General features: G+C 43.0%; 2 protein-coding genes across 2 annotated transcripts in view; one reads left to right on the top strand and one right to left on the bottom strand.

Annotated features, from left to right (window-relative positions):
* Positions 1 to 3,703, top strand: part of wtip (WT1 interacting protein) — a 28,806-nt gene extending 25,103 nt beyond the window's left edge. The window contains exons 6-8 of the mRNA XM_071897331.2: positions 914 to 965; positions 1,970 to 2,038; positions 3,394 to 3,703. Of these exons, the coding sequence (XP_071753432.1) occupies positions 914 to 965; positions 1,970 to 2,038; positions 3,394 to 3,546 (274 nt within the window). The 3' untranslated portion in view covers positions 3,547 to 3,703. The remainder of the gene's footprint in view (positions 1 to 913; positions 966 to 1,969; positions 2,039 to 3,393) is intronic.
* An 11,490-nt stretch (positions 3,704 to 15,193) lies between these two features.
* gpib (glucose-6-phosphate isomerase b) lies at positions 15,194 to 24,088 on the bottom strand. Its single transcript, XM_071897324.2, has 18 exons — positions 23,932 to 24,088; positions 23,243 to 23,333; positions 22,771 to 22,839; positions 22,396 to 22,515; positions 22,095 to 22,178; positions 21,533 to 21,679; positions 20,835 to 20,906; positions 20,694 to 20,738; positions 20,541 to 20,594; positions 19,870 to 19,930; positions 19,448 to 19,491; positions 19,127 to 19,279; positions 18,692 to 18,821; positions 18,200 to 18,276; positions 17,526 to 17,654; positions 17,042 to 17,117; positions 16,574 to 16,640; positions 15,194 to 15,990 (listed from the first exon to the last, which is right to left on the bottom strand). The coding sequence occupies exons 1-18, from the start codon at positions 24,048 to 24,050 to the stop codon at positions 15,867 to 15,869; spliced, it is 1,662 nt and encodes a 553-aa protein (XP_071753425.2). The 5' UTR covers positions 24,051 to 24,088; the 3' UTR covers positions 15,194 to 15,866.
* Positions 24,089 to 25,088: the final 1,000 nt, after the last annotated feature.

The following is a 25,088-nucleotide window of genomic DNA, read 5'->3' on the forward strand; positions in this document are numbered from 1 at the left end:
CTTAGTATAATGATAAGAAGTGATAGCTGCGTGAAAAAATGTGGCCTTGAATTTGCAAATCAGCTATTCAGCAAAACAGATGTAACATTTAACATAGTTACTGGCAAGTGTTAGTCATGGAAGTTGCACAACATATTATGGTATCCACTGTACTGACTGTAATTCGACCACTGTTACTGTCTAGTTCAGTGGTTCTCAACGTGGGGTCCGGGGACCACCAGGGGTCCTTGAGGGGGAGCCAGGGGGTCCCTAGCAAATTGATGAATCGTTAAACTTCAGCATTATTTCATTTACAAGAAGTTAACATAATTAGAGAATGTAGAAGAATGACTATTTTGGTCATAGCTTCACTGTTATCTCTCTACCTACAATACAGATAGTTATGGAATTCTGGACAAAATCAAATCTAACAATAAAAATATTCAGATTTGGGTCAGAGAGACGGAATCTCATCAAATGGGGGTCTGTGGCCCTAATGTGCACTAAATTAGGGTCCTTGATATGAAAAAGGTTGAGAATCACTGGTCTAGTTCATTCTATTTGTTTAGCCTAGTGTTGTTTGCACAGTGTTGCGCTACTTAGAAAGTCTTTAAACACCGCACCACTTTAGCTTCATGAAATGTCCATGCTCCACAAGGCTCAGAACTTATTCAAATGTGAGGTCCTGTTGTCCTTGTACCATGTGTGCCAGTATGTATGTATGTCCTGCACCAATGCCACCAAGACAAATTCCTGTGCATTTATTGTACTTGGGGAATAAACAGAAATAGAATCTAATTTGGATATTAAAAGTTTCATAGCAAAAGTCCTGGAATGTGTAGGAACCCTGGATTGTGAGTCAAGGGATTTACTCTACACAGAGACTGGTGGGAATATTCCAGTTCGTAACCTCTGTTGTCCTCTGCCCCGACAGGGTCTTTGCCCCCAAGTGTGCCTCCTGCAACCAGCCCATCCTCCCTGCACAGGTAATGAGCCTAGTGAGTTTTAACAAATCTTCCATTGTGAGTTTGAAGCTCATCTCCTCAAGAAATATGTCCTGCTCTGCCCCCCCCCGAATCACATCCCCCCTCTTCTATATCTGCCCTTTCCACTTCCGCTGTAATATTCTCTTGTGTAAAGTTTATAAAAAATACATTCTATCTCTCTCCTCAGCTCTTATTTCTGTTCCTAGTCCTTCTTGCTCTTCTCTATCTTGCATGGTCATTCTACGGTTCACAGGAATATTTCTTGACAGATATACATAATTTGAAAAAAGTAGTTACACGTTTACAGACTGGATCCTCTATATTTTAGATATATTGAATGATAAACATCAGGTGAGGATGTTGATTTCCAAAATGGATATATTATAGGGTTTTGGAATAGAACTTTTCAAATATAGCAAATGTGCATTAGCCTCTCAGGTCTTACATCATCATGGTGTTTGTTAATATGCCTTGCAGTAAGCAAGGTATCTCAAGTTCACTCATCAAACATAGTGGCACTGCATTAAATTAGACCAAATTGGATATCCTATCAGCAAGGTTCTTATCGTAAACTAAAACTAAGACAAAAACTAGGTGTTAAAAAAAACATTGTCGTACTTTGCAGGGTTAAAAATAATTCATTTATAGTGAATTTCTGATTTCTGATTTTTCTAAACTAAAACTACTAAACCCACAATGAAAACTATCTAAAAATAAGAACTAATGAAAAATCCCAAACTCTGATAGCCACGCCTATCAGTCTCTGAATCCCTTGGTGGGACAAAAAGAAATGTATGTGTTTGAGCAGCGCTGGTATGTCGCACTACATACAGTTACAACTTAATCTTTTAGCTGATGCCTGTTATTCAGAGCAGACAGGGGGTCATGTATGTTGCTCCAGGACACATGGCTGGTATGGGGATCGAACCTGAGACCACGTTAATGAGCGCTAGGCCTATGCAGTATGATGGTGTGGATATTTGACTGTGTGTTTCTGCTACCAGGGCTCTGAGGAAACCATTCGGGTGGTTTCTATGGACAAGGACTACCATGTGGAGTGTTATCACTGCGAGGTGAGGCGCCCGTCCTGCCCTTACTCTGTCCTTAGTCACTGCTCATCTGCCCAGACTAGACTACACACACACACACACACACACTGAATCTGGGTAAGAGCATTTTCCCATGCATGAGATTAGACTAGACTCAATTTAGTATCGGCGTGTGTGAATCACCATTCCCATCTCTTGTGGAATGAGTGAGACACACACACATTCATTTACAGAGACATTTACACATAGGCATACACACTTCACACTGCATGCAAACACACACAGGCGCATGAACGTGCACACACACATGCACAATACACTCAAACGCGTACACACAGTGAACCTGGGTAAGAGCAGCAAACCGTGGGATGAGAGTAGACTCAGGTTTGTACCAGTGAGTGTGAATCACTCTTCCAGTCTCTGGTGGAATGAATGAGACACACACACACACACACACACTCACACACACACACACACACACACACACACACACAAATACCAACCTGGGCAGCAGCTTAGCATGGTGACTCATTGACGAGGCACATTCCAGTGTTGAGCTGTGAACTCAGCTGGGGACTTGTTGTTTAAACCAGACTTCTGAAATCCCAGTCATCTGGCCACCTGACTCCCATACCATGAAAAGTTGATTCATGTTCAGTCAGTCGGACCTCACATGCCCACTGACTAATACCCAATTTGATGGTTTGCGGTCTAAGTGCGATTTCCTGTAATAAGGGTGTAGTGAAAGAAGCACACATCCCAGGCCTCCCCGCTGGGCATCAGGGTGTTCCTGAGGATCTTGACCGTTGAATTAAAAGATTCATTACTACCATCTTCGTACAGTTCAGTGTTTGTGTGCGCGGGGTCACTCGCTCGTGCGTGTGTGTGCCATAATGAATAGGATATGAGAGGAGGAAGTTCCTAAAACAGGCTTACTTCTCTTAATGTCAGACATTCCTCTCCATGCATCATGGGCCCACATGGAAATGGATCAGAGAATTATGTAAACAGTGGGTAATCATTCAGCCGAGCTCCGGGGGGCAAGTGGACAGAGTTAGGGTAAAGTCCAGCTGAATCATCCCAGCGATGGTGAATTCAGATAGTTCACATATGCGTATAACACATTAGATAATGAAGCGGCTGAATGGCAAACACAAAAGTCCCAGACAAACAAAATACAGTCAAAATCACATAAAAGTAAGTACAAAGTAAAACTTCACTGTACTGGTCTAAAGGCAGCAGTTCAGTAGCGGGCCAGTAGGATCGGGGCCCTTAACAAAGCATGCATGGGTCCAGGATGTGGTTACTGAACATGGACATCTCTTTATTCCGATTCTGTATGTGGTGTTTACATGTATCTCTACATGTCGCTCTCTCAGGACTGTGGTCTCCAGCTAAATGACGAGGAGGGCCACCGCTGTTACCCTCTGGAAGGCCACCTGCTCTGCCACGGCTGCCACATCCACCGGCTCAAGTCCCAGGGCCCCGCCCACCCGCCCCCCAGCTACCCCCTCCACGTCACCGAGCTGTGAGAGGGACGGGGTGGGGGGAGTGTAGGCGCCGAACCGAGCCCCGCCCACAGCCAGCAGTCCCAGGGAGGCTTCTGTGTGGCCGTCTGAGCTGCTGCCGTTGCCCTCTACGGGACGGACAGGCCACGGACTTCCACACACAGGACAGCTCCCACCACAGACCCTGTCGTCACACGACGAGGCTGGGAAAAGCCCCCCTCCCCCCCCCCTCCTCCTCCATCTGTGGTTTATTCCTCTCTCCGTCTTTTGGGCTCCGGACCCCGAAGGCCGAGACCCCGGGCCACCCAGAGGTCCCCGGTGACGTCACAGCCCTTGACCCCCTGCACATCCATCACAGAGAGGGGCCTGGACTGGAGGAGAGAAAGCAAACTTTCTCTCTCTCTCTCTCTTTACTTCCCTCTCTTTCATTCCATGTGTTTCATTCCTCTGTGCTGACTGAAGCGGTGTACCGCGACGAATTTTACCACTGGTGACAACGCTGCAGATCACGGCGTCAGGTGGGCCAGGGAACAAGCCACTACATTCCAGTGCTGGCCGGGCCGGACGGGCCCCAGGGTGGGCATGCCGTGCCTTCAGAGGGGGCTCTCACGGTGCAGCTTGCCACACAGAGACGAAGCCCTGCTAAAGGCTGTGCAAAGGGCACCCAGCTCCAGGACACGGGGCTACGAGGAACACTTAAAAACTCACGGGCCCTCACCCTACTCCGCCGCCCCTCCCCGGTATAACAGATGCACCGTAGCACCGACGGCGCTGCCACAGGCCCGGAGGACTGACTGGCATTCCACTTAGAAGTCTTAGACGTGACCTTGAGAGATTCACAAGCAGTGTCTTAATTAATGATTATATTATGAGAGAAAAAGAAAAACTTAGATGCACATAGATTGTCTTTTATATATGAATATATATTTTGCAGATGTTTTCCACATAAGATCCTAGAAGTAGTTTCTTGTTGATGTTTTTGTTGCTGCGTTCTTAATAGAATCAGAGGCGAAACACGCTGTAACAGTCTGAAGCCTCTGAAGCTCATGGGTCTGTTGTATCATTTCTCCTCAAGGACACGGGGCCTCTCCAGGCCTCTGTCTGTCAGTGGGTCAGAGATCCACAGGCGTTTTGGGACCGGACCTGGCGCAAATAGCATTTGCATATAATTCTAAGCGTTTGTTTGAACCCACCTCAAGTACCAGATAGGTGGGGTTTGCCACATAAGGCCCATACAATGAGTGCCGACCACTGTTGCCAACTTTGTCGCTAGATTTAGCAACTTGTCAGCCCCGTCTGATGACTTTATTTCTCAAAAGCAAGCTAGCGACTTTTTAAGCAGCCAATAGCTACTGTCCTTGGAAGAAAGGTAAATTCAAACGTCTCAGGTAAATAGGTTGATTTTTTCGGTGAGTCACAGCTTACCTGACACTGTCCGAATGGTCCTATGTGGCTAACCCCACCCATCTGGTACTCAAAGTGGAAGAAAACAAACGCTTAAGGATTATTTGCAAACACTATTCGCCCTAGGTCTGTTTGGGACACTGTTTCTTGGTATGTTTCCAGACACTGGTTTTGTCATATGAGCACTGACAGCACAGTGCATTTCTATGAAGAACCTCAACTTGTCCTCATGCCTTAAAGGGATAGTTCGGTTTTTGGGGAATTTGGCTATTTCTCCTACTTACCCAGAGTCAGACGAACTTGTGGATGCCTTTTTTTTTTTTGCGTCTGTGCAGTGTTAAGGAATGGGAACAGTTAGCTTAGCTCAATTGCTGGAAGTCAAGGGGATCAAGTAGCAGCTCCTACATACAGACATAAAAAAAAAGTTTGTCCGACTCTGGGTAAGTAGGAAAAATAGCTAAATCCCCCAAAAACTGAACTATCCCTTTAAGACGGAACAGGCATGTATGTGTGTGTCTCGCTCTGGTCCGCCATGTAGTTCGCTCTTGTGTTTTGGGAGGAGGTCCCTGAAAACCCGGAGTTGCTGGTCCCACCCGTGTCTCTAGGGAGTCCCCTCTGTTTCCCTTGCTGGTTGTCTCGTTGTCTGGTTGTGTGTGTGTGTGTGTGTCTGTGGGAGTGACTGTGTATGTACGTGTAAATGTCTAAATGTGTGTTTGTGTGTATGCGTACGTGTGCTCTTTATATTGTTAAAATGAGTCAGTGATTGTGTGAGTGACTGTGTGATAGTGTGAAATGCCTAAATGATTGTCTGTGTGCATGTAAAATGTGTGTGTGTGTGTGTGTGTGAGAGAGAGAGAGAGAGAGATTGTGTGTGTGTGTGTGTGTGTGTGTGTGTACAGGCAGGTGCTTGTATGTGTGTGTTTAAGTGAGTCAGCAGCTGTGTGAGTGATGTGTATGCATGTGTATACATAATGGCTCTGATTCAGAGTTGGCGCCTTCGTCCTTCAGCCAAGACAGAAAGATCAGGTCCTCGTATTCTGACTCTGAGTCGAGGCGGTGCAGGGGAGGATATTTAAATGACTCCTCTCTCACACCTGCCCACTGGGTTGCCAGGTTTCTGACACTAGTAAGTTTTCTGCGGATTGGCGCTCTCAGCAGGCCAGTCACATTCCCTTTAAGAGAAGCACTTGCCTTCAATTTTGAGAAATTGAAAATTCTATTGGCCCAACGAGAAACACAGTGTAGATCACATGCGCCTAAAAGCTGAACCGTGTTTCCAATTATATGACAGCTTTTTAATAGGTAGGACTTGGACTTGCATCATTGCATTGTTCATTCATTAGGCCTGTAAAAGGCTCAAGAGGCGCTTTGGGAGAGCTTTGGTGCATGGGCAAGGCTCAAGTCTGAATGTAGACACGCACAATTTTGCGGATAAATCCCCATTATGTGCACTTATCTCAACTCTGAATACGAGCCAATGTGTGTAAATGTCTAGTGTGTGTGTGTGTGTGTGTGTGTGTGTGTGTGTGTGTGGCAGGGCCATGGCACATGCACCTCACTGTGTTTGCAGGGCAGCGCAGCATCCACCACCACATAACGACCCCTGCTCTCTCTCTGTTTCCAATCCTATGAATGGTTTGATTACAGTGCCCGTTCATCGCAGACCTTGCTCAAATAGTCTTTGTATAATTCTTAGTGTTGGTTTTAACTTCCATGGAGCACCACATTGGTGGATTTCACCACATCAGCACAATTCAGAGTGTCAGCTAAGTTGCCATTCATAGAAAATGAAAATACTCACTTGACGCTCAGATGCTTTCCTCTGATTGTCTAAATGTTCCAGCAGCCAGTGTTTTGTCCTCTGTGGTAAACCCCGCCCGTCTGGTACTCCAGTCACAATAAAACAAGCACCGCATTATTTGCAAACACTGTTTGGCCTCGGTCGCGTTCACACTGTAATACACACAGGTCTCACTAAATACTACTGAATCTGTTATTAAAGAGGCTGAAATGGAGATTAAAGACAGGGGTCGACGCAGGCATAAAGTGCTTTCTGATGTAACCTGATGTAATGAGATTCATTCGAATGTAATAATGATTAGTGTATGTTTGACAAACTGTTTTGTTCTGCTCTTGGTTGTATATTTGCAAAAGGAAAAGGAATGACGTTCCCCTTGTCGTTGGATGTGTTTAATCTCACCGCTGTACAAGGGATCCAGTCAAGGAATGTGTGTTATACTTAAAGACTGAGGCAAAAGCATTTTCTGAGCTCGTCTGCACAATACAGCCCCCATATCAACCCCAAATATTTGTTTTTAAATCAGAGGAAAAGCTTAACCTTGACCAGAGTGTATCCCTTTTAAAGACGTCTTAATTCACATCTTAAAAGTACTACTTCAATTTCTATTGCATAGCACACAGCTAGTTTCCCTGTACATAAAGAGGCTAGTTTTTTATTTCATTTTCTGTCAGAAATCACTTGGAAAGAGAAGGCCTCTTCTCCTACCGGTAGTTCCGATAAGCACATCTCGACACCTGTCACGCCTTTTTGTATCGCTAAGTGTTTTGATTACCTAGATGGTTCATAAAAAAAAGGAAACTAGATCTATTTATCTAAACATGAAAAAAGTCTAAAGTTATTTAATGTATTAAAAATCGGGACGTATCATTTAACTGTAGATGATATAATCTGCTTTTTCAATAAAGTGGTTTTGTAGCTAACTTCAACCAAGTTCTCTTGTCTTGTTTTTCTTTTTTCTTTTCGTTGTTTGTAGTTGATTCATCATGTTTTGCCAATGAAGAGTTGTTGTTTCGAAAATCAGTACCAAACAAATGACACCCACTCTTACAAAATGGTTGCTGCCAAGCAATTAGAACTTGTTAGTTATTGGCTAACTAAATAATTTGCCTAGCATAAATAACATATGATATAATCTGTTTTAGTTTTGAAATATTAAGTACTGGACATCAAGTGATCAGTTTACAAATACAAATTCTCCAGAATCTATGTATGCAAAAATTGAAGACTACATACAGTATGTTAATGTACAACTCCTCATAGTTGCCCAGACATTTTATTTGCTTCAACAATCAAAATTTTCAGGTGTTTACTAGTGATAGCCAATTATTGGAGACATGATTTTATTATATCAAGATGCTGTGTGATGTATGCCCTGAATAATACATATGGTGAAATGTATTTAATTTTTCAGCCGGTCACATATTTCCAGTCCTAAAACGACCTTTGAGGACAGAATGCAGGGTTTAGTAAAATTACTATGGCTGTGCATAGACACTTCTCACAATTATACAACAGCTATGGCAACATGGATTGAATACATTTTTAACAAGAAATTCATTGGACACATTCATTGGTATTTATTTGCATGACTTTGGTTTTTTCCCATGGCCAGGCCGGTCTCTCTGTGCAGACTTGAGATTTTCTTCTTCAGCTTCAGATGGAGATCCCATGTTGCACTGCACTGATTTTCTATTGGCCCTCCAGGCAGGAATGAAGGATCCATCTTCTATCGTAGGTTGAAAATTCATCTTTTGAAAAAGTACCTCATGTCACCTTCTCCCCTCTAAATCATATCCCCCCTCCTCTACTCACTCTAATTGCCGTCTTTAAAAATCTTTCCTATCTCTCTCCATAGCTCTTACTTTATTTCTTTTCCTAGCATTTCTCCCTTACATGATCATTCTAGGGCCACAGCAATATTGTCAGGGCATTATGGCATTGATACTTGCACTATTTAATATTGGTTGCTTGTAATGGTGGTGATTTATGAACTGAAGTTTATTTTAGTCAAGTCAAGTTTGTATAACCCTTAATCACAGTTACAGTCACAAAGGGCTTCACAAACGACACCCCGTAATCTTCGACCCTCAATGAGAACAAGGAAAAACTCCCACAAAAACCTCATTAGGGAGATAAAAATGGAAGAAACCTTGGGAAGGGCCTCAGAGAGAGGGATCCCCCTTCCAGGAGGGTAAGGCGCTCAACTGCTACTTTAAATGCCTAAAATGTAAGACATTTGCTCTGGGCTGATATCGTCCGCAGATCAGAGCTAGTAAAATGCTGGTGTATAATTACATCCATGCACGCAACCCTTCTTGCATGTCATGTGATGGACGATCCCCCAGGGAGACAGCCCAGCACTCCGCACCGATGGCCAGATAATCCCCGGCCTGGAAACATCACAGTCAGAAACCCTTTTATTCACAAAGTGCAATAAATATGCAGGAGCAAAGGTGCAGAGACACATTGACAAGATAGAAAGCATGAATTTTAACCCAAAAAAATGGACAGAGATGCAGAGTGCCAGTGTACTGCGGCTGCCAGGCTCGGCACCAACCGGAAAAAACAATCACTGACAAGGCAATTCCCCTGGTGCTGACCCTGACGGCAAACTGTTCCAGTACATAAACATTACTGGAAATACCACCCAGGCATGATAATCTGGAGCTGGGTTAGTGTCCATGGCATTTGTTAAGGTTTTGAAGTTCCAAAACTCTAAAAAAAAAAACATGAAGAACCATAATAACCTGAAGTTCATCATTAAATTTGGAATATAGAGGATGTAAAAGTATCATCCTTTTGTCAACCAAGGAATTAATTTTGTTACTATCCATTAAAAAACACTATCATTTGCATGAATTTTGCATCATCAATCATTAGTAGAAGTATCACTTTTCTCAACACTTTGGAACAGCACTCCTCAGCTGTCTTCATAAACATTTCACATAGACAGGCAGTATAGAGTGAAGAGTTGCACTCATGCCGTCAAAACTGCTGAGTTAGAGAAGAAAAAATGTTCAGAACTGAGAGAATATTTCTTGAGAAATCCCCCTTAGATTTTGTGCAACTGTTTAAATTTTTAATTCAGAGGATGAAAAGGTATCCTGGCACAACTTTTCCCACTGACAAGGTGCACAGAATGGGCAGGTAACACTGGAAAAGAATAGATTCCAGCAACGCTTGCAGTGCTGAGAACAAATATTTTGACGGGGCCACGAGCCGAGACGCGTTGGTTTTACTAATAAATACATTTTTAATTCAGACAGTCGTAGAGTGGGTTCCCGGTCTGTTCCTGTCCACGTTTCATTGGTCAATCAGCTTTAAACTGCTGTGTAGGTTTTATAACCTGAAAAAAACTGGCGGGCTGTCTGGGTGAATGAGTAGACGGCACCCCTGCTGTGTTCTATTGTGCCACATTTGGGCTAATTGGAGCATAAAGTAGGATGATTACAGTAATGCTCCTCCTAATCTCTTAAGTGTGAATCCCCCCTAAAACACGTAATAACCCCCAATAAGCAAAACCTTCCAAGAGCCTCCATGACTTTGTTGCATAGACACTAGTCTGCAGCTCCATTGGATACTTTTTAACCGTCATATAACCAGGCAAGTTGATTAAGAGCACATCATCTTTTACAACTTTTTTTTTTATCTTCATTGAGATAGTAAGGGAAACAGGAGAGAGAATAGATTCAGTTGGGATGTGATCCTGGTCCAATCGAGTCTACAGACTGGGGTCTTTTAACCACCACAACATCAGTGGGCACAACACAGGATTTACAGTGACAACTTGTGGCAGTTATCCACATTCACACTCACACCTACACTTCAACAGTAGGTATTAGTTCAAGTCTTACACACAAAACACAAGGTTTTTCACAAGGTTAAAAGAATAAGATAACAGAACAAGAAACAATCCAAACAGACAAAAAAAAAGACCAGGCACATTTCCAAAAAAGCAGGTAAAACGCATCAGTTCCACTAAAAGGCCACAGTGTAAAAATGGGTCTTCAATCGATTTTTAAAAATGGAAATACATTCTGCTGACTTTACACTGTCTAGGGGCCAAAATAGCAAAACTGCAATCACCCTTTAGTTTAGTGGACCGTGGAGCGATGCAGAGCCCCTGATCAGAAAACAGGGAAGGAAGTGCATCTCTTATTCACTTCCCCCAACCAGACTTCAGGATCACACCGCTGCCCTGCAGGGCCTACAACTTTGGACATGACGTTGCTGTTTTCTACTCTCACTTTTAAGTAGAAGAACTATATAAAATTTCAAAATTGCCTGTGAAGTGAGTAACAAAAGCCAGTGATTCTCCAAGGCAGTCAGAAGCCCTGGAAGACAGGGGCGGACTGCCAGAGCTCACATGGTTGCAAGTCAAAAGAGTCAAGATGAAAGCAAGGCTTGTGCCTGAGGCAGGTTTGGCTACTGAGCCAGAGACTATATTCTTATTCAAATAACACACTGTAATAATAGCTTGCCATGTCACTAATAATGCCTCCACATGTGGAATTGGTTTTAGAGATCGAAAATACAGGAAAATGCTGCAGCAGGTACTGCTGTAATCTCTCTTGAGACGCTCAAGGTGAGTGGGTGGGTTTCAAACTGTAATTACTCTGGCACTCTTCCAGAGGCAAGTACGGATGTAGCTGTCGTGCTGCACAGTAGAAGTCCCACTTTTTATTGCATGCTTGCTAAATTACTGCTGCACTTTGGCTCTATCCCCAAGAGGAATTGTTTAAAAAATCACGTTATGCTCTCTTTTCAGGCGTTGGAGCGTACAAGGAATGGTCTTGTAACTGGAGACACAAGAGAATTGTGGATACTAATTAGATTTGACTGTATAACGTTCAAAAAAAGAATTGTGTGCAGTATTATTGTGGGATAGAAGCATGATACTGAATGCATGAAGGGGGCTTTTACAGTGGCTGAGAATGTAACACCGACAGAAAATGCACCTTAATGTATGCAAAGCCCATTCGCCCCTTCAGTCTCATTATATTTAAATTACAGTAGATACAGCAGTATTGACATGCCGTGGGTATACAGATAGTCGCAGATGTAGATACAGTTTGCGTAGGAGTGCATAAAAGCACAGTCTGCCCGCTGACTGAGCTCTCCTGAATCCTGAACAGTGGTGTTCAGTGAGAGGAGCACTCCGGTGTTGGTTGACAGCTCCATGAGTTGGGGCACAAAGCGCCCTTTATGTGTGTGAGGGTTCCACCCTGTGACTCAGGGAGCTGTGTGTGTGTGTGTGTGTGTGTGTGTGTGTGTGTGTGTGTGCAGAGGTAGCGGAGCCCCAGGGGACCTGCTGTGAGGTGAGCTCTGTTACACCGCACAAAAGAACACCTTCCCTCCGGAGCACACGGGTCCCGCCACTGCCAGGAAATGGAGTGAAAATATGCTCGCCACAGGATTACCTCATACACTCAGAATCTTTGGTTACTGACACTTTGGCGAGTTAGTTTGTCCCCTAAAAGCTGCAACAAAAAAACGGCCTCCTGTTTGCTCTCTGCATGGCTACTTTCTCAGTACGCAGCCTGTCCGTGAATCAGTTGATTCTTCACTTCGGGGACCAGTTCAGTTGACACTTTTATAGAAATAAATGTCTGTTTTGCTAATCTCTATCGCCGATTGATACACAATAGTGATTCAATTTATATCCAGATTATGAAAGCTTTTACATTTGCTGTTCTAAACACCTGGTGTCTGGTAGGTCTGTCCTGGGAAAAATCCTCTGGTGCACAAGAAGTGATGTGTTTCACATTTGTGTGGCTGGTTTTCTGGTGTGTTTTTTAGGTGAGGTGTTTTATTAAAGAACACCAAAAGTCAAAGTCACATTTATGGCAGCAGGAAGAGCGATTTGTTTGGAATAAACAGAAGAAGAAGTGGGTGGTTAGCATGAGCAGTGATAGCCACCATGGCTGAACAGACAGAGAAAAGAGCGCCACCTACAGAAACTCAAACTGCATCAACAGAAAATCCAAGGAAAATGACGCGGTACTGGACACTGTTTGATCTCTTCTTGTGGATTACCACTTTAACCCAGAGTCATGTGTATTGATATAGTAGCAACATTATGATGCTGCTTGACGAAGACCAGCACAGGTTGAAACGTTGCTGAGGAAACTAAGGAAGCAGCAATCCAGTGTGGGAGTATCTTGGGTATCTCTAACATTGTGATGCTGACAAACAACCATTGGTGTGAATTTGGGAGCAACAATGAATACAAAAATCTTAAGTCATTTAACTCAGCAGTTCTCTGTATGCAAAAACCCACACAGAGATGAACTGCTGAAAGAAACCTCTGATTATTGTGTGAGGTCAGGATCTTATAATAGAATAAATATGTATATGCAAAATTGTCAGCACAACAATATTTTGCCTTGCTAAGGAGGTGTGTGTGTGTGTGTGTGTGTGTGTGGGGGGGGGTCACCCAGTTCTCCCTGCTGCCCCACAAGACTGCTGCTGGCTCCCTATACTGGCAGTATGACGAGCTCTGCCCACGCACTTAAGTTAATCTTTATATAACTCCAGTAGTCGTGGGAAAAATGGAACAGGGTCTGACTCAATGTCTCTTTTTTTTTTTTTTTTTTGCAGGCCGCAGGGTCCCTGTGTCACCGCTGTCAATGGCAGCCTCAGACTACAAACTGGGAACTGGAGAAGGCCCTGTCCGCTGGCTTAGATACGAGGGGGAAGTCATGTGTTTGACCCTAAAGCATTGCGGGGCTAATGTTTAGCCTAAGAGAATGTCTTCCCCGTAGGTTCCTGGGAGGAGAGGATGGCTGATTGCGAGCAGATTAAAGGCATTCCGACCAAGTTCAAGCGAGTATAAAGCCTGGCTGCTGACCTGCAGGGCGCTGTTCTCCTCTGAGGCTCGGCTTCCTTGCTTGTTTACATGCAAGGATACTGACCTCAGAATACTTCCAGAGACTTGCGCTGTGGCTGGTGATGAATACAAATGCATGGGGAGCGTGCTGAAGAAGAGAACAGGGACCTCAGAAGATACTCCGAAAGATGAGGACTGTGCAGTCAGTGAGGAAGCTGCTCTCCGTCTGACACCGCCATGAACTTGGGACTGTGTAGTCGGAGTGGCGTGGGGGTGACGTCGCCATGGCGACCACCGCATTGGGGCAGGTTGGGACCCTGATCAAGCCAGGGGGGCAGCTCTTAAACAGGCCAGAGACAAAATGACTGACAGGCCCAACCAATAAAGCATGAAGTGGAATGCGAGGGTATGCAGCACCATTGTTCCACAAACATCTCAGGAACGTGCACAGGACCTTTTTCATGCTATTTGATTCTGCTTTCTAAAGAATAAACCTGAGCTTTTTCCTGTAGCAGCCCTAATCACCTATTTCCTCAGGTTTACTTGCTGTTTGTTCAGTTCAACACCCCACCACCTGGCTTAAATAGTTGAAAAGAGAGTCATAACTGTGTGTTGGGCTCCAGTTAATACCAGTGAGTCTAACTGTGTTTCCATGGCTCTGACACTTCTGACACTCTTGAATAGAGAAGTTTCTTTCAGAGATGTGATTCCATTTGAAGAATGTGACACCCTCTCTGACAAACGACTGGATGGAATCATGTGATTGTCATATATTGAACAATGAATATCAGTGAATGTTTTTTTCCCCAATATGGATGTATAGCTATTTCAAAAATGTGTTTTCTGTTCATGGTCTAAGGTAGTTGGAAACGGTACGCTCTTTGAACAGGAGAGCATTCTACTAATGTTTTGCAACATACCTGCTGCTAATCATCCTGAAAATGTCAATTAGCAGGGTTTCTATCCTCAGCCAAATTCACTTTGTTCTGTATCTTGTTTCAGAGCCAGAAATAAAAAGGCCAAGTTATGTTTGAAGTAAAGTATTGTTGCCTGGCAACAGCATTGAAAAGCCGGCAGTGTCTAGGGTCTGGGATTTTTTTTTACTTTCTGTTTGTCCTTATACACACTCAGTAATTGTGCTCAGCAGCAGGTTTGAGAAGGAAGAGACATAGTGAAATATATTATAAGTCTCGTTTAGTGTATGGTGGTTAAAGGCATCACTGTACTGCATGATCTGTTGTTTCCTTACCCTTATGATATTTATTAATGTCATGTTTACATGAGGAGTTCACAGACAGCTTTGTGTTGACAATATGAAAACATACAGCAAACAAAGTTTCACGATGATTAAATAGATTGACAGTGAGGAACGGCTGGTCACATGAAGTTTTCCAGATGTTGCTTTGGCCTGATGTTTGTTTTGCTCTCTAAATGGATGCTGTGATGTCTGGGGATTTGTGGGGACGGAACAGAGCAGATGCACTGACCTTTGACCCTATGTTCCACTGAATAAATAGTTGATTACTGGGTGGCTGATTTGGGCTCCACTAAATAAGTCTGGCACTCTAATGCCATCTAGTGACCTGTTGCTTGCAGAAACTCAATAAGTCAAACAGGTTTTCATTGTTTTTTTGTTTTTTTTCCCCTTTCTTTTTTCCCTTTATTTGGGTTTTGCTGAGAATGCATGCTCTTCTTTTTTCGGCATCACCTCCCAGCACATTCATACGGTTACACCCAGTTACAACCACAGTCCTCTACTGTTGACACGGAGCAGCTCCACTGCAACAATTGTGGGTTAAGAGCCTTACTCACTGATTATTGTTGAAGGATGGGAGAGTGTCATTCATTTACTCTCCTCGCCCAGAGCCTGAATCACACATTTACAGTTACATTATGTAAGTGTGTTCGTTCCTGCTCAATATGTATTCAGATCACAGTGTAGCTGTTTTCCACATTGGGACAGGTATGACAGCGTCACCCAGAAAACAACACAGACGTTGACTTTGTGTAAAGATATTTATTCCGAAAGCTACATTGCTCTGACAGTGGAGAGGGAGTGCGATCACATTCACCCTGCCTTCCACAGTAGCTTTTCCCCTCACAGTGGTAAACTAACAAACATAGAAAAGACGGCGCTGTAGACAGTCACGATATTCATAATGATAGTACAAACATAAAAAGTGCTTCTGCTCGACTGCGTGGGAGTGACCAGCTGCTTGTGTGAGTCTCCTGTCCGTGCAGCTAGGACACGCTCGTGAGCCGGTGAGCTGCATAGTGTGGGGAGGGACAGCGGAGGTTGTCGGCGGCCACTTAGGCAAAGTTTTTCTTGAGGAAGTTGATGAGTCCGTTGGTGGAGGAGTCGTGGGAGTGGACCTCCGCATTATCCTTGAGCTCGGGCTCGATCTTCTTCGCCAGCTGTTTGCCCAGTTCGACTCTGATGTGGAGGGGGCAGAGACGCAGACAAACATCATCAATCATGAGAGCAGAAAATATGAAGGCTTTCATCAAAAACAGACGAAAAACCTAAATATGCAAATACCTTATCATGACTCAGAACCTCAATACTAACCCATAATATGTTCTACTTAAATGCCAGCAATCATTTTGTAAGAGTGCATAATATGTTCTACATAAATGCCAGCAATCATTTTGTAAGAGTGGGTGTCAATTTTGTACTCATGTACTCTTCTACATACGGTATAGACTCAAATTTGACGAAAATTAGGGTGATTACGAGTCTAGTGATCTTTTTCAGCAATGCTCTGTTTCACATTCACACAGTTACACACATTCACACCTGAAAACTGCCCAGTACAACCACAGTCTTCTACTGCTGACCACTGGGCAACACTACTGGAGCAGTTTGGGTGTTAATTGCCTTGTTCAAGAGCATCTTGATGGTAGTTATCATTAATTTTCCCTGACCAGGTTTGATAGACAAATAGATGTGGATAGTGACAGAAACTGGACTCTAAGATGACAGCATGGATATCTTAGTCTCAGTGTGCTTCACTCACCCCCACTGGTCAAAACTGTTGATCTCCCACATGACACCCTGGATAAAGATTTTGTGTTCATACATCGCTGTAAAAGAGAAGAATCATTATCACAACAAAGAATTATCTACAGAGAGGTTTAAGTGGTTGTTTGTTTCTAATGCAATGAGGCTTTGGAATGAAAACAGTGCAGTTGTAGCCGACCCTTCCTCTTAGTGTGACTTCCTAGCAGCATAGACAATGACTGTTATTTACTGTATGTTTCTGAATGTTACTGTATTCTGTCTGTGAGCATATGTGTGTCCTGATTGCACTTTCATCTGTGATTTGTATCACTTGGGGTGTTTCAGTGGTATTTCCCACCATGTTATCAATAAACTACTACTACTACTACTACTACTACTAATAATAATACCACTACTATTTCTATTCATAAAACTGAACACAGCATCAATGGTTGAAGTCATGTGACCCATGGTTTGCGCTCACCGATAAGAGCTCCAAGTGTGTAAGGTGTCAGTTTCTTGAAGATGATTGAGCTGGTTGGTCTGTTTCCTTGGAATACCTGGGTCAAACAATACAGTCAGCTTGGTGTAAGCGATCATTATCAGCGCACACCCACCCAGATTGGATTATTATGCTTATTTAACATAATTATGGTCACTAGGGGGCAGTACCATTTTATAAAGAACATATATATAGTCTGCTGTCTGCACTTACAGCAGTCACACACACTAAGTATATGGTTTGCTTTGGAAGAATAACATGAGAGACTAGTGTCTGTTCTCAAGTTTAAGTTTGAACTGTATAGATACTTAACATATATGAATCAGATCTGAAGCCTTTCATTGTGTAATACAAAACTTTCATCCATGTGTTTCTGCTCTGACCGACCCCTGAGGGGAGAGCTGCTGAGCACAGGACATTCACAATCTATATTTTACTACAGTAAATTTGCCTTGGCTTGACTTACTTTGTGCGGCAGGATCTTGTCCAGAGCCTCTCCACTCTGGCCGCTGGCTTCCAGCTCCTTCTTGGCCTCTTCTGTGGTCTTACCAGTCATGAGAGCCTCTGTCTGGGCCAGGAAGTTGGCCAGCAGGATCTACAGCCACATGGGATACACAGAACCTCAGATAAAGTACAGTTCAACCTGAGACAGGGGCCACAAGAGGATTTTGGGGGGCTGCAAGATGATTTATGAAATGTGGAAAAATACACTGAAGGTACAAAATATTAGGGACATCTTCCTGATATCTCCTCCATTGTGATTGGTATTTAATAAGGGAAATCAAAAGGCTTTTACCTTGATTCACCTCATCCGTATACTTCATGAAAAAAGCAACTGTCCCTAATATTTTGTGCATTCAGTGTATATTCCTAATACACCTTCAGCTTCTAGGCTTCTTCCAATAATTAATTAAGCAACCTCGCCCCAAAAGGTGAAAATGAAAATCGAGTTGCATAGCCTTCCCCTTGCTATCCAGTACAAGTCAGTGGTAATTAGGTTTTTCAATAGGCATACTCCATTAAAGGAGGCGAGGGTAGTCCATATATCTGTGTATACCCTCGACTACAATACTGGTCTCCACCCAGACTCTAAGAAAGACTGGTAATTCTCTAACATTTTCCAGTGTCCTGCAGTAATACCTTGTGGTGCAGGCTGTCTCTGATGGGATGCTGTGACTGGGCTGGGATGAGGAAGTCAGCAGGGACCATGCGGGTTCCTGTGTTGAACACAGTTGGGCTGCATTAGTGACACATTTAATACTCTCTACACATTCACAGCAAAATATGAGAGTCATCATGGCTAACATTGTGAAACACCAACAAAATTACAAAATAGATGTTTAGTTTTTGATTATCCCAAAATAGATTGATTGATTGATTGATTGTTTGATTGATTCATTCATTAATTTATCATTACACATTTGAGTTTTATTCCAAAATAAAATAGAAAAACAAAACAGTGACATCTACTCTCAACCAATAATTGATAAAAAAAAAAGATGATACAAAATACAAAGTACTTTTTATAGGACAGTAGGATACTTAAGTTCTTGGTTGACAAAATGCTAAAATGTTTCTGGACTGAACCGCCTATTTTGGAGAGATTGAGTGATGAACTTTGGGTAATGATACCTTGGTGGATGAGCTGGTAGAAGGCGTGCTGTCCGTTTGTTCCTGGCTCTCCCCACACTATGGGTCCGGTGTGATAGTTCACACGTGTCCCCTGGTTGGTGATGTACTTTCCATTGGACTCCATGTCACCCTATATAAAGAACACTCTTTACCTATCTGCTGCAAATATGCTCTTGGATCAATACAGGAATGTATACATGCCTTGATAATTCAGATTACAATGAAACAGCCAGTGTTTAAAGTGAAAATGATCCCTAAAACATAGTATTTGTATGTGTATTTGTCTATGTTAGATGGTTCAATTGTTTCAAATCACTTCTTAAAATGCACTGGATGGAGTCTTGTTTCCAGCTTTACTTTATGTCTACTGGGTTAACAATTCTTCACTGATTCTTTCCAGAGACATGCGTGGCCCGGGGCAGCGTAGGGACGGACCTGCTGGAAGTAGGCGGTGAAGCGGTGCATGTACTGGTCGTAGGGCAGCATGGCGTGGGTCTCAGCATGGAAGAAGTTGATGTACCAGATGCCCAGCAGAGCCAGCAGGACGGGAGCGTTCTTATCCAGAGGAGCGGTGCGGAAGTGGTTGTCCTAGAGGGGAGGGTGAGATGTTCATTTATACACATCCACCTGTCCTGCATCTTCTCTCCAGTATGGCTCCGAGCCATTACTGGAGAAGTGCAAATCCACAAGAGACGCTGTGATCTTGCACGACCCACACAAGAATGTACGGAGGTGGATAAGTCATGCAGTACCTACCATCCAGTGAGCTCCTGAAAGAAGCTTCTCAAAGTTGTCGAAGCCTGATGAGGAGAGGGAAATATGATAGAAAAGTAAGTTGATTGATTGAATTGACTGAATCAATATGTGTAGGGTGATATTTACAGTCTACTGTCCATAGTACAGTACATCCTGCACTGTCCCTCTGCACTGTATGTGAGGTCCTGTTGTCCGTGTGCCATGTGTCACTATGTACTGTGATAATCTGTAAATGTTCAGCGTGTCTCTCCGTCAATCTCAGCAAGACAAATCCCTGTACATTTATTGAACTTGGTGATTAAAGTGATTCTGATTGATTGATTGCCTGATTGATTTAAATAATTTTATAGCACAAAAGAAATTCGGAATCAAAGCTTTAACTTGTTCTAAAAGCTGCAAAAAGATGTATCTACTGTACATACCAATGTGCAGGGCAATGGCCATTCCAATGGCAGACCACAAGGAGAAACGGCCACCGACCCACTAGAAGAGAAAATAAACTACTGAAAAAAAGTATATCTGGGCTTATATGAAACTATTTTGCAAAACATGAATTTATGACCTCTTGCAAAAGTCACGGCCTTGGCCTCTAGTGTTTGATAAATAATATTCCATCCTGTACTCAAAACTATCAACAAGTTTCTTCTCTTAGGGACAGGCTAAAGATAGTAACACAAAAGCCTTTGGTCTCTTATGTGAATGCCACCTGTAACATACACTGTACATGTTATGGGTGCAAAACTTCAGCAAGCAGCCATTTCCTCTGTGACATAAAGGGCATATTACAGCAGTTACCCTTTAAATACCGACAATGTAACTAAATGCAGCTCCCTGACCTTTGATGCGACCCAGCCTTTACAGCAACCTCTGCAAGAGAGAAGGTCGCTACCAATAATAACATACTCTTCAGGGCAGAGCCGGAGAGAGAGGCTTCTGATTACCCAGCAGCTGCTGGCCAGAGCGTCCATCCCACCTACTTCACAGGTCAAAAGTCTAGCCTATTTATAGCTTCTGCATAAGGCCCCATCATAGCCTGGGGATGAAGACAGGACCTGCTGCACACAGTCTGCATCACCGCTTAAACAGCACTCACATCCCAGAACTCAAACATGTTCTCCGTGTCAATGCCGAAGTCCTTCACTTTGGGCTGGGGGGGAAAGACAGAGAAAGGCGGGATAGTTGCGATTAGATTTCTGGACACAGATCAAATGTTTACCCCTTGTGAATGAACAGCACAGTAACTTACGCCGTTGGTAGAGAGTGCCACAAAGTGCTTGGCAACAGCAGCTTTCTGCAGAAGCACAGAGAAGAGACGTGTTAGAGAGGGATATAAATACAGTGTGCTCACACAATGCTCTGCTGCTTGCTTGGACCGCCGGGTACTCACATCTTTTGCATGCTCAAGGAACCATGCCTTGGCAGACTCAGCATTGGTAATGGTCTCTTGGGTGGTGAATGTCTGTGAAGGGACAACGAGATAGACATAGATAGATAACCAAGTACTAATATCAACACAACTTGTACTAATATTAATACAACTTTTAAAAAATGACTCCTACCCTTACATAATGATTGCTTACATGAAGCGAAGCACATTAAGCCCTTGAGACATCTTAAGTCTAATTTACAAAATAGTTGTTTTTGAGGACAGACTCATCTGTGCTTTTGAAATATTGACTGAAATTAAAGTAACAAAAATCTTTCTAAACGGATACACAGTATTTTGGAATGATACTTCAATTTGTTGAGTTCTGGCTGCGCCTGCCACATCTGTGTGCCAAGGCTGGCAGGCTGATATGAAAAACATTCAGACATGAATGTCGGCTGACATAACATCGGCTTGAATGCCTTGGAAGAGCATGACACAGCTTGCAGCCCTGCAGCGCAACCAGATTCCTCTGTTTGAATGGAAACTTCAATTTCAAATGATGCCCAGTCTATCACATGTTATTAACTACAATATGAACTGATTATGTAAACGACTGAGTTGGTTGGTTGGCTGGTGATGCAGAACATACTGTATCTTAAGATGTGAGATCTTATTCTGGTGCAGCATGCAAAATTTGGTCCAGGCAAAACAGCCACCTTGGATGCAATGATGAAGAGCGTCGTCTCAGCGTTGAGTTGCGCCAGGGTTTTGGCGATGTGCGTTCCGTCAATATTGGACACGAACCACACACGGGGCCCATCCTTCGAGTAAGGCTTCAGGGCTTCAGTCACCATTAGTGGGCCCTAAAATTAAAGTCAGTTCAAGTCAAAAGTATTTAGAAAGCTCTTTTGACAAACAGGTTCACTACAAAATGCTTTACAGACCAACAAGTAAAATAAAAACGAGAGAAAAAAACAACATCACAAAGTTTGCAATGTGTCTGGATGTATACGTGTGTGTGTGTGTGTGTGTCTGTGTGAGTGAATATGAGAGTAGTAGGACAGCCCACAGTAAATGCCAGACTGCAGGGAAGGAAGTGAAGGGAAAGGAATGGCTGGTATGGAGGAAGTAAAAGTGGATTCTGAGATGTATTAACAAGGTCTTTAGTCTGGACTAAAAAAAGGCTATGAAACAGTTATGTGATGACTTGTTAAGGTTTCGCAATAAAACATATGATGAATCCATTCTTCCACAAATATGCACCACGTGTGCACTCACAAGGTCAGATCCTCCGATGCCGATGTTGACAACATCGGTAATGGCCTTTCCTGTGAAGCCCTTCCACTCACCGCTGCGAACTCTCTGTATTTCACACAAAAGGGCGACGGATAAACACAGTCATCATCAATATTAACTGAGTTTGCATTCAAACTGCCGACAGCTGCATCAAAATGTCATGAGCTGGACCGCTAAAATCATGAATACACCGGGTGTGAAAAGTGTAAAACACAGTGCAACAGAGCTTTAGGATGGTAGATGATTAGTGCCAAAAAAATACAAAGAAAAAAACATGACTCACATGACAGAAGCCCTTCATCTGCTCCAGAACCTTGTTGACATCTGGCATCACATCCTTGCCACCAACCATGATGGGAGTGTTAGAGCGGTTCCTCAGAGCCACATGGAGCACGGCACGGCCCTTCATACCCACAGCACCAGGACAGGAGAGGGTTAATACACACGTGCACTAACACTCGGAATTAAAGTATATTCTTCTGTTGCACTCATTGTAATTGGATCTGGAGGAGAGCATCAGCAAAATGCCTGAAATCATTTTCAGCAGACGTGTGTTATGTGGCAAACTGTTTCCCCTAGCAAACAGTTTCACGTGTGAAGAGTTTTTGTGTCACATGGTGTAAACGCAGGAGGCTGAAATCTGATCAACAATGTGCACCTCAGTGAAGTTGATCTTCTCTCCAGAGAACATCTTCTCCCTGGCAGCCTCCACTCCTCTTGACTTGGCCTACAAAACACAATAAATACATACATTAGTTGATCACAGTGTCAGCTAAATGTCCAAAAAGTACATCTAAATAATGAAAAGGTATGGTATGACTACACTCATCAAAAAGTAGACTTATTATTCAAATTGCTGAATCTGTCCCTCCAATGAATAGATTCCACTTGCATTTGATAAACATGTTTTGACTAAAGGTGAAGTCATGTGTCAAATGAATGGGCCCACACTTGCTGCTTTCAAGGAACAACAGGACTGCCAGCTAGACAATAGTCCCAATCTCCCATTTTGGACAGCTGCCCACATCGGCTTGATGAAAGTGTGTTGAGTGGACATAAGGCTTGAAGGAGCTCATTAGCAAACGTAGCATTTGAAATTCTGTGACTCATTCTGATGAAAAGGAGTTTACCAGATCAACCAACATCTTCATGACTTCCTCAGTGATGAGATTCTTGGAGTAATCCAGCAGAATGTCTCCATCTTCAGTCTTCAGTGTTGTGCTGCCCAAACACAGAAAGTCATCAGGTATCTGACCGGACTCAAGACAACGCAAAGATTGTGACATTATCTGAATGAAAACAAACAAAATGCCACTCTTCAAGCATTATACCAATCTATTGCAATATGATTCTGTGATACATTCAAATACAGCTGTGGTTTAGCAACTAGTTTGCAACTACAGTGTTAGGTAATGGAGCTATACATGAGTTGTGTCGAGGTGTATCTATTTCTCTTGTGAGCTTGTCTAGCAATGGAAATGAATATAAAACCAGCGTATAGTTAACGGTGTGAAAAGCTTCCAATGATCTTAACTGAGTTTTAGTGTGCTGCTTTACGATTCATTTCCATTTTTGTTTGCTCATTCTTCATTGGATGCACATAAAAGTGGAAAAGAATCCAACTTTTCTCCCTACGCCCTTTTGATGAACATAGTTAACATAGCTGCATACACCAGGCTAAATGTTACAGCCTATGTACACACAAAATAGCTATTATTTTACATATTCCACCGTTCAAGGATGCTGTGAATGCAAACACATTCAGCACACTGCATATGTTCAGACAAAAATACAAAATGGGTTTGAACAGGATGGGTACCTGAACTTGCTGAACCTCTCCTTGTCAGCATCGAACATATGCCTCAGGTTGAGGTTCAAGGCATGGGCTGTGTACCAGTCCTGCAGCTTGTGGAAGGCGGGGTCCTGTGTGAGTCCCATGTTGTCAAGAGGGGCTTGCCGTGGTCCGTCGTGCTCAACTAGCCTGGCTGAGTGGGACCCAGCAGCTCAGGGGGAGAGCCTTTTGAAGGGCATCCAGTCCAGCACCACACTTGCCCCTCCTACAAGTCACACTATATCCAGGGCTTGTGCATGCCACACCGCCACACTTTGCAGTGCATGCTGATAGTGGCGGGTCACCAGTGCAGCAGCACACAATGTCCTGTAGACAGAGTTGAGTTCAATGTGCTGCTCAAATGTCATGCTCATATATTTTGTATTGCCTGTAATGCTGGTGATCTAGAAATGAGTTTATTCCACTGTTGCACTCATTGTAAGCCCCTCTGGATAAGAGTCAGTTCAATGTCTAAAATGGAGATTACCTTAAATACATTAGTAGTAGTCTTAAGTAAACTACAAGGGGTTTATATTATAGGCAGTAGTGGATAGAACTTGCATCATATTGTATAACCATATACATAGATTTAATTAGCTAATGTTCTTATCTGTAGCAATTTGCATTGGATGCTATGGCAAGGAGTGGGGAGTTTTTTCTCACAATTTTCTGACTTTAATCTAATCTCTAATCTCTCATTTTTGGCAAGGAACCAAGTTGAATCACTTTTTATTTATTTATTTAATTTTATTTTAAGCCTTCAAATACAACAAATTGCCAAAGACAGTTCTTTCTAGAACACCAGAGTTAAATGAGTATAGTACATATTAGCATATATGTTATAAGACAATATCCAAAAATAGATCCAAAATAGAAATGAACAATACATACATTCCAGGGGTTAAATTACTTTACACTGTGTAAAAACAAAGTGTAATTTCTAGGCATTTTTATAAATTTTAGAGATTTGGAGAATGTCGCTAATTCTAATAATCTAGGAGATGTAAAACTAGGTGGATCTTGTGAACAGACTTTGCAAGGTCGGATCAATCAGGTGGAACACGTCAGTCCACACGTCAGCGAGGAGGTGCAACAAACATGGCATCAAGTTTACCTAGGGACAGACCTGTTGGAAGCAGGCAGTG

The sequence above is a fragment of the Centroberyx gerrardi genome, chromosome 1, assembly GCF_048128805.1.
Source record: "Centroberyx gerrardi isolate f3 chromosome 1, fCenGer3.hap1.cur.20231027, whole genome shotgun sequence".
NCBI classification, from domain to species: domain Eukaryota; kingdom Metazoa; phylum Chordata; class Actinopteri; order Beryciformes; family Berycidae; genus Centroberyx; species Centroberyx gerrardi.